Source organism: Hypanus sabinus, chromosome 9, assembly GCF_030144855.1.
Source record: "Hypanus sabinus isolate sHypSab1 chromosome 9, sHypSab1.hap1, whole genome shotgun sequence".
Classification (NCBI taxonomy): Eukaryota; Metazoa; Chordata; class Chondrichthyes; order Myliobatiformes; family Dasyatidae; genus Hypanus; species Hypanus sabinus.
The window spans coordinates 8,266,363-8,285,827 of record NC_082714.1 but is presented as its reverse complement, the minus strand read 5'-3'; the positions used below and the strand labels follow the sequence as shown (position 1 = coordinate 8,285,827).

General features: G+C 43.1%; 1 protein-coding gene across 1 annotated transcript in view; it reads right to left on the bottom strand.

Annotated features, from left to right (window-relative positions):
* The window catches only part of LOC132399075 (neuronal pentraxin-2-like), a 30,750-nt gene extending 12,418 nt beyond the window's left edge, over window positions 1-18,332 (bottom strand). The window contains exon 1 of the mRNA XM_059979019.1: window positions 17,886-18,332. Coding sequence (XP_059835002.1) covers window positions 17,886-18,332 — 447 coding nt within the window. The remainder of the gene's footprint in view (window positions 1-17,885) is intronic.
* Between the last annotated feature and the right edge of the window lie 1,133 nt (window positions 18,333-19,465).

Genomic DNA, 19,465 nt, shown 5'->3' with positions numbered 1-19,465 from the left:
TTTCCAGCACCTGCAGAACCTCTTGTGTTTATAATATTGCAGTGTTCCCTTTAAGTTTAATCTTATTTTCATGATCTTCAATCTGGATGGTAGACTTGCCCTACAGCTTTCTAACTCAGCCAGCAAGCAGCTGAATCGAACCCATAACTAGTAATGGGAACATATGATGGGCAAGTGCATCAAGGTGGCCCACTGTTCCCCAGAGAAAATCCCCACGGAAACAGCATGTAATACCTGGTGAATGTTATTGTTCCTACAGGAACAGGACTACTGGTCCTCCCTCCCTCTGGTTCCCCTCCTCCTTCATGGTCTACTGTCCTCTCCAATCATATTCCTCCTTCTTCAGCCTTTGACCTCTTCCACCTATCATGTCCTAGCTTACTACTTCATTCCCTCCCCCACCCCCATTCACACACCTTCCCCCTCGCCTGGTCTCACCTATCACCTGCCAGCATCTTATTTTGGCTTCTGCCCAATTCCTTTCCAGTCCTGATAAAGCACCTCAGCCCGAAATGTCAACTGCTGGCAGAGAAGGAGTGCTGGGGGTGGAGGTTGGCACGGGTGCAGACACACCCAGACCTGAGACACCAGGCAAGGTGATTTGATTCAAACAGTCGGTTTATTAATCATTACAAAATGTCTCTCTGGTGATTCCCTCCTCCTCTCCCTTCCCTTTATCCCCCAACCATGATTCCCCTCTCCCTGCCCCCTTCCCACTCTCAGTCCACGTACAGACCCATTTAGAATCCCTTTCATAGGCACTCCCTGACATGCTAAGTTCTTCCAGGATTTTGTGAATGTTGTTCAAGGTTTCCAGTATCTGCAGAGGGAGGGAGGATAGCAAGAAGAAGAATAAAGGACAGGTGGGGACCTCACGGTTCCGGGATATTAAGTGTGTAGTAGAGGAAGGTGGGGTGGAACAAGTGATAAGGAGGACTCATGTACAGAGGGATGGTCTGATGGAACATGGAGTTAAATGTGTTGAAAGAATAAGTAAATTTAGGAAGGACGACAAAATTCTAGGGGCGTATAGCCCGATGGGAGTTTGGGGAGCTGGGTTAAGCACAATAGGCAGCGATTCAAACAGAGAGAGGAGAAATGGGTTAAAAATTCTTTATCTGAATGCACGAAGTGTCAGGAATAAGGCGGATGAGCTTGAAGCCCAGGTGCGAATGGGTAACTATGATGTTGTTGGGATAACGGAGACATGGCTGCAGGGAGATCAGACCTGGGAAATGAATGTACAAGGGTATACGTGCTATCGTAGGGACAGAAATGTGGGCAGAGGGGGTGGGATGGCCCTGTTGGTGACGAATGAGATTCAGTCCTTTGCAAGGGGGGAAATAGGGTCAAGAGAAGCAGAGTCTGTGTGGATAGAACTGAGGAACAGTAAGGGCAAAAGGACCCTAATGGGTGTTGTCTATAGGCCACCAAACAGTAGCATGGATATTGGGTGCAAGTTGAATACGGAGTTAACATTGGCATGTGGCAAAGGTAATGTCGCAGTAGTTATGGGGGATTTCAACATGCAGGTAAACTGGGAGAATCAGGTTGGTGCTTGTCCACAGGATAGGGAGTTTGTAGAGTGCCTTCGGGATGCATTCTTGGAACAGCTTGTACGAGAGCCGACCAGGGACAAGACTATTCTGGATTTAGTGTTATGTAATGAACAGGATTTGATAAGTGATCTTGCAGTAAAGGAGCCATTAGGAGGTAGTGATCACAATATGATAAGCTTTTATCTGCAATTTGAGAAGGATAAGGGCAGCTCGGAGGTGTCAGTGTTGTAGATGAACAGGGGAAACTATGGAGCCATGAGGGAGGAGCTGGCCAAAGTTGACTGGATGGATAGCCTAGCAGAAAAGACAGTGGAACAGCAATGGCAGGTATTCTTGGGAATAATGCACAAGGTGCAAAATCAGTTCATCCCCCAGAGAAGGAAGGATTCAAAGGGGAGAAAGGGGCCACAGTGGTTGACAAAGGAAGTCAGAGATTGCATAGCATTAAAAAAAAGGAAATATGATAGAGCTAAGGTGAGTGGGAGGACAGATGATTGGGAAGTTTTTAAGGAACAACAGAACTTAACTAAAAAGACAATACAGGGAGAAAAAGTGAGGTACGAACACAAGCTAGCCAGGAATATAAAGGAAGATAGCAAAAGCTTTTTTAGGTATGTGAGGAGAAAGAATATAGTTAAGAACAATGTTGGGCCCTTGAAGAATGAATTGGATGAAATTATTATGGGAAACAGAGAAATGGCAGAAGAATTTAGTGAGTACTTTAGATCAGTTTTCATTAAGGAAGACACAAGCAATCTCCCAGATGTATGGATGGGCCAAGGACATAGGGTAACAGAGGAAATGAAACAGATTGACATTCGGAAGGAAACGGTAATGAGAAGACTGATGGGACTGAAGGCTGACAAATCCCCAGGTCCAGATGGTCTGCACCCTAGGGTACTAAAGGAGGTAGCCCTGGAAATTGCGGATGCATTGGTAATCATTTTCCAATATTCCTTAGATTCAGGATCAGTTCCTGAGGATTGGAGAATGGCTAATGTTATCCCACTTTTTAAAAAAGGAGGGAGGGAGAAAACAGAGAACTATTGACCTGTCAGCCTGACATCGGTGGTGGGAAAGATGCTAGAGTCCATATTTAAGGATGAAATAGTGGCATATCTAGATAGCAGTGATAGGATTGGGCCGAGCTAGCATGGATTTACCAAGGGTAAATCATGCTTGACTAATCTGTTGGAGTTTTTCGAGGATGTAACCAGGAAGTTAGATGGGGGAGATCCAGTGGATGTAGTGTACCTTGATTTTCAGAAGGCATTTGATAAGGTCCCACATAGAAGATTGGTGGGTAAAATCAAAGCTCAGGGCATCGGGGGGAAGGCATTGACATGGATAGAAAACTGGTTGGCAGATAGAAAGCAAAGGGTAGCGGTGAATGGGTGTTTCTCGGAATGGCAGGTGGTGACTAGTGGGGTGCCACAGGGCTCGGTTAGGACCACAGCTGTTTACCATTTATGTTAACAATTTGGATGAAAGCATAAAAAATAACATCAGCAAATTTGCTGATGATACTAAGCTGGGTGGCAGTGTGACATGTGATGAAGATGTTAGGAGAATTCAGGGTGACTTGAGTAGGCTGGGTGAGTGGGCAGATACTTGGCAGATGGCATTTAATGTGAATAGGTGTGAGGTTATCCACTTTGGGAGTAAGAACAGGAAGGCAGATTATTATCTGAGCGGTGTAGAGTTGGGTAAGGGAGAAATACAAAGAGATCTCAGAGTCCTTGTACATCAGTCACTGAAGGTGAATGAGCAAGTGTAGCAGGCAGTGAAGAAGGCTAATGGCCTTTATTACAAAGGGAATTGAGTACAAGAGCAAGGAAATCTTCTTGCATTTGTACAGAGCCCTGGTGAGACCACACCTGGAGTATTGTGTACAGTTTTGGTCTCCAGGGTTAAGGAAGGGCATCCTGGCTGTAGAGGAAGTGCAGCGTAGATTCACGAGGTTAATTCCTGGGATGTCTGGACTGTCTTACGCAGAGAAGTTAGAGAGACTGGGCTTGTACACGTTGGAATTAAGGAGATTGAGAGGGGATCTGATTGAAACATATAAGATTATTAAGGGATTGGACAAGATAGAGGCAGGAAATATGTTCCAGATGCTGGGAGAGTCCAGTACCAGAGGGCATGGTTTGAGAATAAGGGGTAGGTCATTTAGGACAGTTATGGAAAAACTTCTTCTCCCAGAGAGTTGTGGGGGTCTGGAATGCACTGCCTCGGAAGGTAGTGGAGGCCAATTCTCTGGATGCTTTCAAGAAGGAGCTAGATAGGTATCTTATGGATAGGGGAATCAAGGGATATGGGGACAAGGCAGGAACCGGGTATTGATAGTAATTGATCAGCCATGATCTCAAAATGGCGGTGCAGGCTCAAGGGGCCGAATGGTCTACTTCAGCACCTATTGTCTATAATAACGCATGATTCCCTTAAGTTTAATCATGCTCTTATATCTGGATGGTAGATGTTCTAACTCAGCCGAGGGCAGCTGAACAGAACCATAACTAACAGCAGATGAGTGATTATGTCATGCACCCCTTTATTAGATTACAGTAGTTAGATAGCCCAATCTGACAAAAATCTAATTATTCAATGCCTTTTGGCTTTCTATATGAAATACCTTAATCACAAAATTGGTCAGTGTACAAAAGTGCCCCTAATGTAATTAATCAGTCTTTTAAAAATACCTTGAAGAAAGTGGGAGATTAAGTGTGGACAGAGCAGTCTATTAGTGTAGATTAAATCAATCTATTCAATTAAACGAGAGCACTTGGTGTTCAGTTTGTATGAACTTACAAAGTGATATATAAAATTTTATTTGATGTTAAAGCTAAATATTTCATTTGATTGTGCTTGTATTGTCATTTAAACAGAACATATGTTATTACCCCATTAACATCAATGGGAAGCACATGATGCAACAAGTAAAACATGTTATATAGAGTAAAAAAATCATAGTATTTCAAAGTACAATAGCTTTATCAAGAGGTCATACAAACTTGGGTTATTTTCTCTGGAGCAGCAGAGGCTGAGGGGAGATCTGATAGAGGTTTATAAGATTATAAGACAGAGTAGACAGACAATATCATTTCCCCAGGGTTGAAATGTCTAAAACCAGAGAGCTTGCATTTAAGGTGAGAGGGGGAAAGTTCAAAGGAAATGTAAGGAGCAAGTTTTAAAAAAAACATATTGAGTGCCTGGGGTGGTGATGGATGCGGATACATTTGGGACTTAAGTGACGTTTAGATGGGCACATAAATGTGAGGAAAATGGAAGGCATATGGACATTGTGCAAGCAGGAGGGAATAGTTTAGTTGGTCATATAATTAAACATCTAACTGGTTCGGCAAAATACTGTGAGCTGAAGGACTGGGTCCTGAGCAGTGCAGATCCATGTTCTTATAATGTGATGGCTGGATTGAAATTACAACTGAAGAGTTTATTAAAGTTCAGTGAAATGAAGAAAATCAGTTCTGTCTGAGAAGTTTTGCTTCTTATGTGAGGAGTAGGCCTCATGCGGCGATATCACCCGGGGACATTGTTGTCCTCCGCTGGGGATGGCCTGGCACAGCATCCCGGCTGGAAGCTCCATTGTGGTTGACTAATGATTTCACTTGGCTGGGGGAGTGGGGGGGGGGGGGCTGGTTCTGGACTATACTCATGCACATTTTACTGATATTCTATATGTATGTGTGACGACTGGGCCTCATACCACGGTGTTGCCGGCAGGGGTGTGGGACAACATTGTGGGTGATCGGGCACTGCATCCACACTGGAGTCTTTGCTGCCCCCAGTGTTTGCTCAGCAGGGAACAGGCTCTATTGTGATCACCTGCAGACTGACTGTCTGCATTTTGGAGCTGTAATTGTGCGAGTGAAATACCATTTGTGCTTGCTGCCTTTTGTGTGCTTTGTGCTGTGTGATTATTGGCATTGCGTTTTGCACCTTGACCCCAGAGTAACATTGCCTCATATATGGTTGAATGACAATTAAACTTGAATTGAGTTGAAGTCACAGATAATATTTCATTTACACTAAATAGGCATAAGCTGAGCAGGCTGAATGACGTGAAGAATTTCTTATCATTTAATGTGTCCATACAGAATAAAATGGTGATCAGAATTGTTCTCTCATTTTTAAAATGCACATGAACAAATGATGAAAGATGATGATCTTTAGAGATTAGCTTTGTCACGTGTACATCAAAAATACAGTGAAACGTGCTGCCAACAACCAACACAGGTCAAGTATGTGCTGAGGGCAGCCTGCATGTGTCACCACACTTCCAGCTCCAGCATCGCATTCCAACAATTTGCTAACCCTAACTTGTACACAATTGGAATACAGGTGGCAGATACGGTCCACATTCTACTGGAGCAGACGAAGCGAGCCCACCTGGTCACAGAACAAACTTATAAACTTCCTATAGGCAGTGGCAGTAATTGAAACCCCGCCTTACGGCTAGCGGTGTAAAACATTATACCAATCTCTACACCACTGTGCTGCCTTACATAGCACAATTAACTGAAGAAAGAAAAGGCTATTGAATCCTTCATTTTCCCCAGCAAAGATAATTTCCATCTCAATGCCTCTTCTCTGCACAAACCCTACATTTCTTGATTCCTTTTCTATCATATATTTGGAATTCTCTACCCTAGGCGGCTTTGGAGCATCAGTCACTTAATTGATACAAAATGAAGATTGATAGATTTTAATACAAGTGAATCAAGGAGTATCTGGATAGTGCACAAGATTGTTTCCAGTTGTGGTCACCTCATTATAGGAAGAAGGCGGAAGCTTTAGAGAGTGCAGAGGAGATTTACCAGGATGCTGGCTGGATTAGAGCACAAAATATGAGGAAAATCAGAGCAAGCTAGGGCTTTGCTGTTTTCTGTTTGGAGCGAAGGAGGGTGGGAGGAGGCTTGACAGCGGTGTACAAGATGATAAGAGGCAGAGATCAAGAGGACTTTTTCCCAGGGCAGAAAAGGCTAAGAACAGAGGGACTGGAGGAATGTATGTGGGGGGGGGGGAAAGGATGTCAGAGGTAGGTTGGTGGGTGCATGGAACACACTGCCAGGAGTGGTGGTAGAAGCAAATATATTAGGGACATTTACAAAACTCTTAGCTAGGAGGGAAAAGCTAGATTGATCTTGCAGGTTGGCACATTATCAAGAGCCATGGGGCTGTACTGTGCATAGTGGTTCATGTTCCCAAGATGTGAGGTGGAAGAACCAGTCACATGAGCAGCATGTAGGGCCAAATGGCCTAATCCTGTTCTTTTTGTGTTTTTATCCCAGTCTTGAACATATTCAGTGTCTGAGAATCTTTGTTAGAGAAACCCTGATGCAGGGTATTCACCCAAAAGCCCCAATGTCCTCTCAACTCCATAAATCTGCTTGACCCACTGAGTTCCTGATCTTCTCGTAAGATTCACTACCTTTTGGGTAAAGAAATCTTCATCTCATTCCTGTCCTGAATGACCGACTGCTTTTGCGACTGTCAACCTCAGTTCTAGATACCCGAGAGGGGTGTCAGGACATATAATCTATGCATCTGTCCTACTAATCCCATCATCAGCTACACATTTCAACAAGATCACTTTTAATCTTTTAACTCCAGAGGCTTTCAGCTCAGGTTTAATCTCTCATAGGATAAACCATCTCTCAAAGTCCAACCCCAAGTCTCCATCATGAGAGGTGGAAGTGGGCAAGGCCGGCCAACAGGGCTCTGGTGAAGCTGTACAGTGGAGACAATGGATTGCAAAAGCATCAGTGAGCTCCAACCATACCATCAGAGGACGATGGAGACAGGAGGTCAGTGATGACTTGTGCTCCACCAGAAGCCAAGGGCCCAACAAACATAGGATAAAACCCCTCATTCAAAGAACCTGATAACTTTATTGTACCTCCTCTCTTGTAAGTACATCTTCCCCTAGGTTGGGTTATCAGACATGCACAAATTATTCCAGCTGTGGTCTCATCAACACCAGATATAATTGCATTAAGGTGTAGATTCATAGAGCTCTTCAGAACAGAAACAGGCCCTTCAACCCATCTAGTTCATGCTGAACTGTTACTATGCTAAGTATCATCAACCCACAGCTGAACCATAGCTCTCCATACCCCTCCCATTCATGTACTTAACCAATTTTTTCCTAAATATTAGGATCAATCCTGCATCCACCACTTCCACAAACAATTCATTCCATTCTGTCTCCACCTTCTGAGTGAAAAAGTTCCTCCTTAGTTCCCCCAAAGTGAAAAAGTTTCCCCTGAAACATTTCAACTTCCACCCTTAACCTTTGACCTCTAATTCTAATGTCCAGCCTCAATGGAAAAAGCCCCCTTGCATCTACCCTGTCAAAACAACTCAATTTTGTATACCTCTATCAAATCTCCACTTTAACTAACACTTCAGGGAATAAAGCCTTAACCTATTCAACCTTTCCCTATAGCTCATGTTATCTTTACAGTTATAGGCAAATTTAAAGGGCAACAAGTAGTTTAGCTTCTTTAATACTTGCATCATTACATGTAACCTGTCAGTGATTTGTGTAGAAGGTACCCAATCCCTTTCAATCTCAATATTTAAAGTATACTCTGCATACCCATATTTTTCTGCTTCAGTAGATAAGTGCCCCCACATTATATTCTACTCACTCATTACTCATTCATTTTGCCTGTTTATCGCCTTGAAAGCTCACTTGTATCCTCTTCCCAATTCACAAGCCACCCGACTATTCAAATGATCCAAACTTGGGTATGTTACACTCATCTAAGTCATGAACATACACTCAGTGGCCACTTTATTAGGAATCTCCTGTACCTAAACAAGTGCCTCCGGAGGCTATGTTCGTGGTCTTCTCCTGCTGTAGCCCAGGTTGGAAATTTGCACTCAGAGATGCTCTTCTGTATACCACTGTTGTAATGCGTGGTTATGAGTTACTGTCACCTTCCAGTCAGCTTGACCTCTTATTAAGAAGGTGTTTGCACCCACAGAACTGCCACTCACTGGATGTTTTGTTTTTGGCACCACTCCCTGTAAAATCTATATTTTCTGTGTGAAAATCCAAAAATCAGCAGGTTCTGGGATACTCAATCCACCCTGTCTGACGACAACAGTCAAAATCACTTAAATCATTTCTTCCCCAGTCTGATGTTTGATCTGAACCACTTGACTATGTCTGCAAGCTTACGGATCGAGTTGCTGCACATGATTGAACAGTTAGATGTTTGCATTAATGAGCAGGTATATAGTGGCCATGAATGTATAATCTGGCTTCTACCCCCTTCCATTCCAGTCCTGATGAAGGGACTCAGCCTGAAGAGTGAACATGTACACCTCTCCATAGATGCTTCCAGGTTTGCTGAGGTTTTCCAGCATTTTATGTACTTTGCTGATGGGCTTAGATTGCTTTCAATGGTCCCAGTAACCACCAGTCACAACCTCCCAATTTTCTGCTCTGTTGTAGACTCAACCCTTCCCATCACTGAGGAAATCTTTAAGAGCCAGTTCCTCAAGAAGGCAGCATCAATCACTAAGGACCCTCACCATCCAGGACATGCTGCCTTCTTGTTAGTATCATTGGGGAGGAGGCACAGGAGCCTAAAGACCCACACTAAATGATTCAGGATAGCTTCTTCCACCCCCCCCCCCCCCGCCAACCATCAGATTTCTGAATGGTCTATGAAAGGCTTGACCCAAAACATCGACAGTTTATTTCCTTCCATAGATACCACCCGACTTGCTGCGTCCCTCCAGCATTGTGTGTGTTCACCATTGTTGTCTTTTTGCATGACCTTGTTATTCCATTTATGGGCAGGGGGGTGAAGATATGTATTTACCAAAGGAGGTGCAAGGTGCTCCTTCCCCCCCCCCTCCACTATCTTACAGATCACCCTTCAGCAAGGTGTAGCACCTGCTTAGCCCCCAAATCAGGGTCATGTGAAGCCATGGGAGCAGGCGGTGGATTGGTCATATGAGCAGCTGGTGCAGATCACATCCTGGTTATACAACCACTGACACCAGGCAAACAATCTTTGAAGAGTATTGCTAATGGCTGGGGTCACCCATCTTGTAAAGACACTGTCCAGAAGAAGGCAATGGTAAACCACTTCTGTAGAAAAATTTGCCAAGAACAATCGAGGTCATGGAAATAACATGATCGGCCACATCATACGACACAGCACACAATGATGATATAATTCACAGCTCAATGATGAAGATATTCCATTATTTGCACTATATATTTTTGTAATTTCTAGTAATTTTATGTCTCCTGCTGCAAAACCAAGTTCAGGTCTCTTTAAATCAGTGATAATAAATATAACTGTTTCTGCCAGACATTCCTTCCAGTTCCATGTGTTCCAGTTATTTATAGCTCCCTCTTGCATGGCACCCTGTGAGAAGGTCTTCTTGGAGTCTGAATATGCCAAATCCATTGGTTAGTCCTTATTTTAACCTTACAAAAATGCTAGCTTCCGCAAATTCAGCATTTGGATCATTAGCTTAAAAATGAAGTTGAGAAGATTCCAATATTGTGTTCTTTAATGCAACACACAAAATGCTGGAGGAACTCAGCAGGTCAGGAAATTAATAAATAGTTGATGTTTCAAGCCAAGACCCTTCATCAGAACAGGGGAAGACACCAGAATAAAGAGGCATGGGAGCAGGGAGGAGGACAAGCTAAAAGGTGAAAGGTGAAGCCAGGTGGGCAGTGGGGTAGGAGATGACAAGAAATTAGGAAGTCATAAGTGGAAAAGGTAAAGGTCTGGAGAAGAAGAAATCTGATAGGAAAGTAGAGTGGACTATGGGAGAAAGGGAAGGAGGGACATCAGTGGGAGGTGATGGACAGGTGGGGAGAAGAGAAGAGTCAAGAGAGGGCTGGTGTGGTTAATTGGGGAGGGAAAAATTCAGAAATTGGAGAGATCGATGTTCATGTCATCAGGTTGGAAGCCACCCAGACAGAATATGAGGTGTCATTCCTCCAACATGAAAATGTCCTCATCTTCCAGAAGAGGAGGCCATGGATGACATGTCAGAATGGGAATGGGGTTTGCCTCCAATAATGGTCTTCCCTAATAATGGTTTTCTATTTCCAAAATAATAAATCTGATGTAATATGTAAACCAGATATTAATTACATTCATCTACTTCTAATTTTTAGAACAAAGAAGCTGACTGGACAAAATCATATTCTCAAGAAAGAAAAAGGTTATGCACACACAGTTACTTATTGGACTGAAACATTCAAATTGACTAATTTTGGGGAAAGTGCATAATATGACAAATTAAATAGTTCGGACCTCTACTAAATTGACTTTATTTCTTACATCCTTCACATGCATGGAGTAAAAATCTTTACATATGTCTCCATCTAAAAGTGCAATGTACAATTTATAGTCATTTGTAATAAATATTATGTACAACAGGACATTCAATGTAGTATAGAAATGCAATTGTAACAGTGCAAATTAATCATGCTTTATTTGCATCCTGCACCATGTCTTAGTTTTTAAGGATTGGACAATGGACAGTCCCTAGCCTAGTTGCAAAAGGAAAAGGATTGTGCATGGGACCAGCAATCCCATCCCATAAAATCCCAGAGCAACAGAAGCTCCAAAGGCCTCATCCCTGGGAGAGAAAGGATAGCTCATTTAGTGTATGTATGGAGACAACGTGAAAGACTGGTCCAGGATAGAGGACTCTGGTGAACTACATTTGGCAGACCCAGTAGAGGTGATGGGCTTAAGCAACAAGCCTTACAAATAGAAAGTACTAGTAAATTATGTTAAATAAGTAAGTTACAATTTAAAAACTCATGTCTCATTTGAATATTTTTTGCATTGACTTCAGTGGATACAGTTTGAGTTTATCACAGAGCTTTGTACTGGAAAGACTGTGGATTAAGCTTAACAAAGATACACTTACTGAACTGGAATGATTTAGCACCAACAGAACTTGATAGGATCCTCATGAAGTTAGCATCAATTCACTTCCCAAATTGTAAATGTAACAGGTCAAAATGGTAGTAACTGATAAAATAAAGAGTTGATATATATAACCTCTGCACAAGATTCTCATCATCTTGTTCACGAGATTCAGGAGTATGATCTCAAGAATAAAAGGGTTAATGTGTGAGGAGTGTTTGATAACCCTAGGCCAGTACTGACAGGAATTTAGAAGAATAAGTGGAGCTGTCATTCAAATCTATGGAATACTGAAAAGCCCAATTAGACTGGATTTGGAGAAAATATTTGCAATAGTGAGGAGTCTAGGACCCGACGGCACAGCCTCAGAATAGAAGTATCGTCGCTTCAGAACAGAGGGGAGAATTCTTATACCAGAGGGTGGTAAATCTGTGGAATTCATTGCCACAGGAGGCTGGGGAGGCCAAGTTATTGGGTATATTTGAAGTGGTGGTTGATATCTTCTTGATTAGTGAGTGCATCAATAGTTACAGGGAGAAAGCAAGAGAATGGAGTTGAGAGGGATAATCAATGAGCCATGATGGAATGGCAGAGCAGAATCTTAAGAAAGAGATTAGAAAAGCTAAAAGAAACTAAAAGCTAAAAGAAGATACGAGGTTGGTTTGGCAAATAAGGTGAAAGTAAATCCGAAAGGTTTCTACAGTTATATTAAAAGCAAGAGGATAGTGAGGGATAAAATTGGCCCCTTAGAGAATCAGAGTGGTCAGCTATGTGTGGAACCGAAGGAGATGGGAGAGATTTTGAATGATTTCTTCTCTTCGGTATTCACTAAGGAGAAGGATATTGAATTGTCTAAGGTGTGGGAAACAAGTAAGGAAGTTATGGAACCTATGACAATTAAAGAGGTGGAGATACTGGCGCTTTTAAGAAATTTAAAAGTGGATAAATCTCCGGGTCCTGACAGGATATTCCCCAGGACCTTGAGGGAAGTTTGTGTAGAAATAGCAGGAGCTCTGACGGAGATCTTTAATATGTCATTAGAAACGGGGATTGTGCCGGAGGATTGGCGTATTGCTCATGTGGTTCCATTGTTTAAAAAGGGTTCTAGAAGGAAGCCTAGCAATTATAGACCTGTCAGTTTGACATCAGTGGTGGGTAAATTAATGGAAAGTATTCTTAGAGATAGTATTTATAATTATCTGGATAGACGGGATCTGATTAGAAGTAGCCAGCATGGATTTGTGCGTGGAAGGTCATGTTTGACAAACCTTATTGAATTTTTTGAAGTTATGAGGAATGTTGACGAGGGTAAGGCAGTGGATGTAGTCTATATGGACTTCAGCAAAGCCTTTGACAAAGTTCCACATGGAAGGTTGGTTAAGAAGGTTCAGTCGTTAGGTATTAATGCTGGAGTAATAAAATGGATTCAACAGTGGCTAGATGGGAGATGCCAGAGAGTAGTGGTGGATAATTGTTTATCGGGATGGAGGCCGGTGACTAGCGGGGTGCCTCAGGGATCTGTTTTGGGCCCAATGTTGTTTGTAATATACATAAATGATCTGGATGATGGGGTGGTAAATTGGATTAGTAAGTATGCTGATGATACTAAGGTAGGAGGTGTTGTGGATAATGAGGTGGATTTTCAAAGCTTGCAGGGAGATTTATGCCGGTTAGAAGAATGGGCTGAACGTTGGCAGATGGAGTTTAATGCTGAGAAGTGTGAGCTTCTACATTTTGGCAGGAATAATCCAAATAGAACATACAGAGTAAATGGTAGGGCATTGAGGAATGCAGAGGAACAGAGAGATCTAGGTATAACTGTGCATAGTTCCCTGAAAGTGGAGTCTCATGTAGATAGGGTGGTGAAGAGGGCTTTTGGAACGCTGGCCTTTATAAATCAAAGCATTGAGTACAGAAGTTGGGATGTAATGCTAAAGTTGTACAAGGCATTGGTAAGGCCAAATTTGGAATATTGTGTGCAGTTCTGGTCACCGAATTATAGGAAAGATATCAATAAATTAGAGAGAGTGCAGAGACGATTTACTAGGATGTTACCTGGGCTTCAGCAATTAAGTTACAGAAAAAGGTTGAACAAGTTAGGTCTCTATTCATTGGAGCGTAGAAGGTTGAGGGGGGATTTGATCGAGGTATTTAAAATTTTGAGAGGGATAGATAGAGTTGACGTGAACAGGCTGTTTCCATTGAGAGTAGGGGAGATTCAAACTAGAGGACATGATTTGAGAGTTAGGGGGCAGAAGTTTAAGGGAAACACGAGGGGGTATTTCTTTACTCAAAGAGTGATAGCTGTGTGGAATGAGCTTCCTGTAGAAGTAGTAGAGGCCAGTTCAGTTGTGTCAATTAAGGTAAAATTGGATAGGTATATGGAGAGGAAAGGAGTGGAGGGTTATGGGCTGAGTGCGGGTAGGTGGGACTAGGTGAGATTAAGGGTTCGGCACGGACTGGGAGGGCCAAGATGGCCTGTTTCCGTGCTGTGATTGTTATATGGTTATACTCGATGAGCTGAATGCCCTAATTATGATGCTATGTCTTATGGTCTTAAAGAGAGCACTTATTTTAAAATTTGCTTAATTCATGTAAATCCATTTTGTGATTGACTACAAATAATCTTTGAACCATTACAACCAGTTCTATTACATTGATTCTCTTTCAAATAAAAGATTCAACCTCAACTATTAATAGGTGATTTTTTTCATTCAGACTTCTCTTCATACCAAGGCTGTCAGTTTCAAACAACTTTTACAGTGAACTAAATGGCAAGAGCAGATTTGCAATAGTACACATTCTTCTTCCATTGATAGTGAGAGTTAATTACAAACTAGTAATTGCATACTAGACACAAGGGATTCTGCAGGTGTTGGACATCCAGAGCAACACACATAAACACAAAATGCTGGAGGAACTCAACAGGTTAGGCAGGATCTGATGAAAGATCTCAAAAAGACATGGCCTGAAAAGTCACCTGCTTATTTATTTCCATTGATGCTGCCTGACCTGCTGAGTTTCTCCAGCATTTTGTGTGTGGTACAATAGCTTTGTCACTTGGTAGTGTGCTGGCATATGCAATGTATGGTATTAGATTGTTTTCTTTAATCTCTGCAAATGTGAAACCAATAGCACTGAGGAAAAGGTGACTGGAATCCTCCACCCACTTAATCTGATCAACCACTCTAGTACCCCCCCCATTACTCCAATCACTGAAAAGTAAACATTTTAACCCACTTTTATAAAACAACCTAGATTGTAAATACACACCGGTATTTATGTACAGCCTGGCCCTACTGCATACCCGTACTTTAACCTCCAATTTTTAAATAAGTCTATATAAATGTTGAATGTTGTCATACCCTGAGCAACACACCACATCAAATTCCTACTACATGTACACATGCACACTTTATTACATCCACTCATTAATGCAAGTATCTAATCAGCCAATCATGTGGCAGCAACTCAATGCATAAAAGCATGCAAGAGGTTCAGATGTTGAACCAAATATCAGAATGGGGACTTTGACTGTGGAACGGCAGATGGGGTAGTTTGAGTATCTCAGAAAGTGCTGATCTCCTGGGATGTTCATGCACAACAATCCCTAGAGTTCTCAGAGAATGGTGCAAAAAAAAAATCCAGTGCAGACAAAAAATGTCTTGCAAATCAGAGATGTCAGAGGAGAATGGCCAGACTGGTTCAAGCTGACAGGAAAGTGACAGTAATCCAAGTAACCACATACTACAACCGTGGTGTGCAGAAGACCATCTCTGAATGTAAAGCACATTGAACCTTAAAGTGGATGAGCTATAGCAGCAGAAAACCATGAATATACACTCAGTGATCACTTTATTATGTACAGGAGATTCCTAATAAAGTGGCCACTGAGTGCATATACAGCAAATAAAGTAGATCCTGGATCCTTGACAGAAGCAGGCTGAATTGTAACTTTCAAAAGGAAGTTGAATAAATATTTAAAGAGGAGAGAATTCACAGGATGAAGAAGATTGTACAGGGAATAAGGTCTAACTTGAAACAGTCTTCAAAGTAGTAGCTCAGGGGAAATCTGCTCATTTGTCTCCTATCCTGGACGCATGTTTAGATTAATGTAGATATGTAACTGTGATTAAATCACTATCACTGATAGGAGTGCTGAGCATTACATCGATGGAGATACAAAACTAATTAGAGGAAATAAGTTTTGTCCAATATTGTAGCCTAATATAGCTTTGGCCACATCATTACTGCCTATTTCGGTCACTGTCATTAGTACATCATCCGCACCCCCGAGATGGCTCAAGGCAAAGGCATTAGTCTTACCCAATGTTCTTTCCCAAGATATTGGTGCTAGCTAATATGTTCTGACTGACTGAACATTCAGTTCCTTTATATTCACTGTACTTAAAACATTAAATAACAAAATTTATAATGCACTCTATAAGCTCCCTCTCCCCACACATTGAATCATTCCAGCATTCGCTCCCAAGGAGACAACCTGGACTGTGTTCAACTGTGGCTGGACTTGTGCAACAAGGGGAATTATTCAGGCTTGTTCTTGCAGAAAGATGGCTCTAGGACAATGTCCCTGCACCATCAATCTATAGTTCATGACACGTAGGGACATAGGGTACGTAAATATTTGTATTTACACTACTGTGTGAAAGTCTTAGTCACCTGCATATAGCTAGGGAGCCTAAGACTTGTGCACAGTACTGTAGCAATTTTATGTATTGGACTGTACTGCTGCCACAAAAAATCATGACATATCAGAGTGATAAACTTGGTTCTGATATGAGTCTGTATTATGGACTGAAAGTGGGAACGGGCAGGGCAGGGAGAAGGGAGAGAACAGGAAGCACCAGAGAGACATTCTGTATTGATCAATAAACTGATTGCTTGGAATCAAATGAACTTACCTGGTCTGCACCCATGCCACCCCAACCCTGCCTCTCCTCTTCCACCTTTGCAACACCAACACCCCGTTACAATTCTCCACTCACACCACTCCCAACTTCATTTGCTCCCATCAGATTTACAAACTCACTCTCCACTCCATGCTGATAAATACAGTACTATGCAAACGTCTTAGGCACCCTAGCTATATATGTGTGTGCTCAAGACTTTTGTAGCATACTGTATATTAATTCTGTATTTTATTGTATTCTTTATGCTAATTGTGCTTATTATGCTGTGTTGGATATGGAGTAACAATCATTTTGTTCTCCTTTACCCTTGTGTACCGACAAATCTTGAATTGTATCACAAGGTGAATGCTGGCGAGAGTGATAAAGGTCTAAATGGAACCAAATGCAAACCTTCCTCTAATAGAGTGTGAGGAGCAACATTTTTTACTCAGATTATGGTCTGTATATGAAATGAACTGCCAGAGGAATTGATTGAGGGAGATACAATAGCAATATTTAAATAGCACTGGACAGGTGCATGGATATGAAAGGTTTAGAGAGAAATAGGCCAAATGCGAGAAAGTAGGTCCAACTCAAACGAGCACTTTGGTCGGCATAGGCGATGGGTCTATTTACTTGATGTGTGACTACGATCGATTCGATTCGCCTCAGAAGTGTTCTGAGGTTTCAGGACCAAGGAGAGCTCCTATGCGGGTGAGAGAAATCGGTACCAAGGACAGCTCATTAAAGAAATACGATCCACGAGATCATGGACGACTTAAATATCTAGCTATATTAATCCTACGCACCAGTACAAGTTTTCTATAGCTCGTCCAGATGCTCCACCACCCCCACGGGGGTGCTTCTGATTCCAATCCCTTTGGGGTAAAATAATTCCGCTTCAGATCTCCTGCTAAACCTCTTACCTCTACTTTTAAATCCTCTGGTGGGTGGGTGGGGGGGGGGGGGTGAGAGGAGTTACGTACAATGTGCAGTTCGTATGCCCCTCAATTTTCTCTTCCTCTGTCAATTCCGCCCCCACCCCCAATTCCAGACGCTGCGACTCTGAAATAAAAAGTATTCCCTGGTTTCTCATGACAAAACAACTAATTCTATCTCTCCCCAGAGATGATCCCTGGTCTAATGAGTATTTTCATTTTGAATAAATTTCAGATTTTGTAGAGTTTATATACGCAAAGAATCGATGTTCCGTTCGCCGGGGAGCAAGGTTGGTTTTATTCCTAGGGGTACTTAGTACGTAGAACAATTCATTTTGCTGGAGCCGATTCAGTATCAGAGATCGGGGTAACAGGCAGCCTTTTTTTTTTTGGTGGGACATCCCGGTGTGGAATACCCAGGGCGAAATCTCCAACCCGCAGATGGTTCTTAAAAAAACAACAACATTGGTCTCCCTTCAGGAAAGGCGGGAACTGCAAGTGTGGGCCGAGCGGTCTCATATCCCACCTGGGACTTACCTCCAAGGTGCCGAGCCTATCTTTCAGAGTCTGTATGGTCCGGCCCAAGTGGTCGACAAGTTTGCCGTGGTCTCTGGGGAGATCGCCCATCGTGTCCTTGCCGTGCATCCGGTCGAACAGCTTCCTCCGGCTTCCCTTGTTCTTAGCTTCCATTTGGGAGCTCTCGCACCGGCTCAGTTTGCCGGTCAGCTCCTTGATGGTCTCCTTCTGGTGACTGAGGGTATCTTTCTGCTGCAGGATGGTCTCCCTCAGCTGCATCACTGTGGCACGCAGGTCTTGCTCCTGGGACGAGCCCACCTGTATGGGCATTGGTGGCACTGGGCAGGTCGGGTCCGCGTCCAGAGGGATGGAGGTGCAGACAAACCGGGTGGCCTGTGTGTCTTGGCCGGGGGCCGAAGAGCTTCTGCTGGCGACCAGGACAAGGGCTGCGACGAGCAAGGCCAGCATGTTGGGAGGTGGTTGGGGGGAAGCAAGTTAGCAATTCACCTGACTGTGCGCGATGAAAGGAGGTCGCAATTGAGGAGCGCGGGAGAAATCTCACCGACTAATGCTCTTGGCGCCTTCAGACGAGCCTATTTATTGGTGGCGAATGATTCTACGTCAGCTGGTCTCCAAGCAATGAGCGAGGTTCAGACACCCCAAGCCCCGCCCCCTTGTCAATTTCCACACTGGCATTCAGAATACCGGGAGAGCCGGCTCCCCGTGCTCCAGGTCCCGATAGGGACTGGACTTGCCGTCTTGTTCATCCCAGACCTTCCAATATCGGCGAAAATCGTGGCAGAGCTGACGGCTTTTCTCCATGAGACGCGGCTGGGACCGCTTGCTGTCCGTTGAATTAAGGATCGCCCGGGGAGTCGATTGTAACTTGGCGCGCACACACCGACCTGTTAATCGACTAAAGGTTACCTGGTGAGGCAGCGGATCTGTACTGAATTTAACCAAGTGGTGGTGGTGTTGGGGGGGGGGGGGTGCGGGCATTACCTAATCAACCAAAGATAGAGTTGCATGGCCTTTTGGCCCATCTCATAGAACACAGAACAGGAACAGGTCCAACAACCCGCAGTGTTGTGCTGAAACAAATAAATTAATAGCCAATTGATCACCAAAGCAAATCCTCTCTACCTACACCATGTCCATATCCTTCCATTTTCCTCACATTCATGTGTCTATCTCTATCTGTGCCGACTAAGTTGACCACCTGAGCTAGTTTCTAAACATGGGGTTCCCAGTCTGGGGCCCACCGTCCGTTTGCTTAAAGATATTGGTCCACGGCATAAAACATTTGGGAACTCCCTGCTCTAAACCTTTCCTATACATGTGTCTGTCTAAATATCTTTTAAGCGTCTTATTTTTACTCGCCTCTACAGCGTCCTCTGTCAGCTCGTTCCATATACCCACCGCCCGCTGAGTGAAAAAAAATGCCCTTGTAGATCCCATGTAAATCTTTCTCCTCTCAACTAAAATCTATGTGTTTGTATTGTTCACATTATCTATGCCTTCTTGTGGTTTTATAAATCTCTATAAGGTCACCCTTCAGCCTCCTACACTCCAGGGAGGAAAACGTTTCAGACTATCCAGCC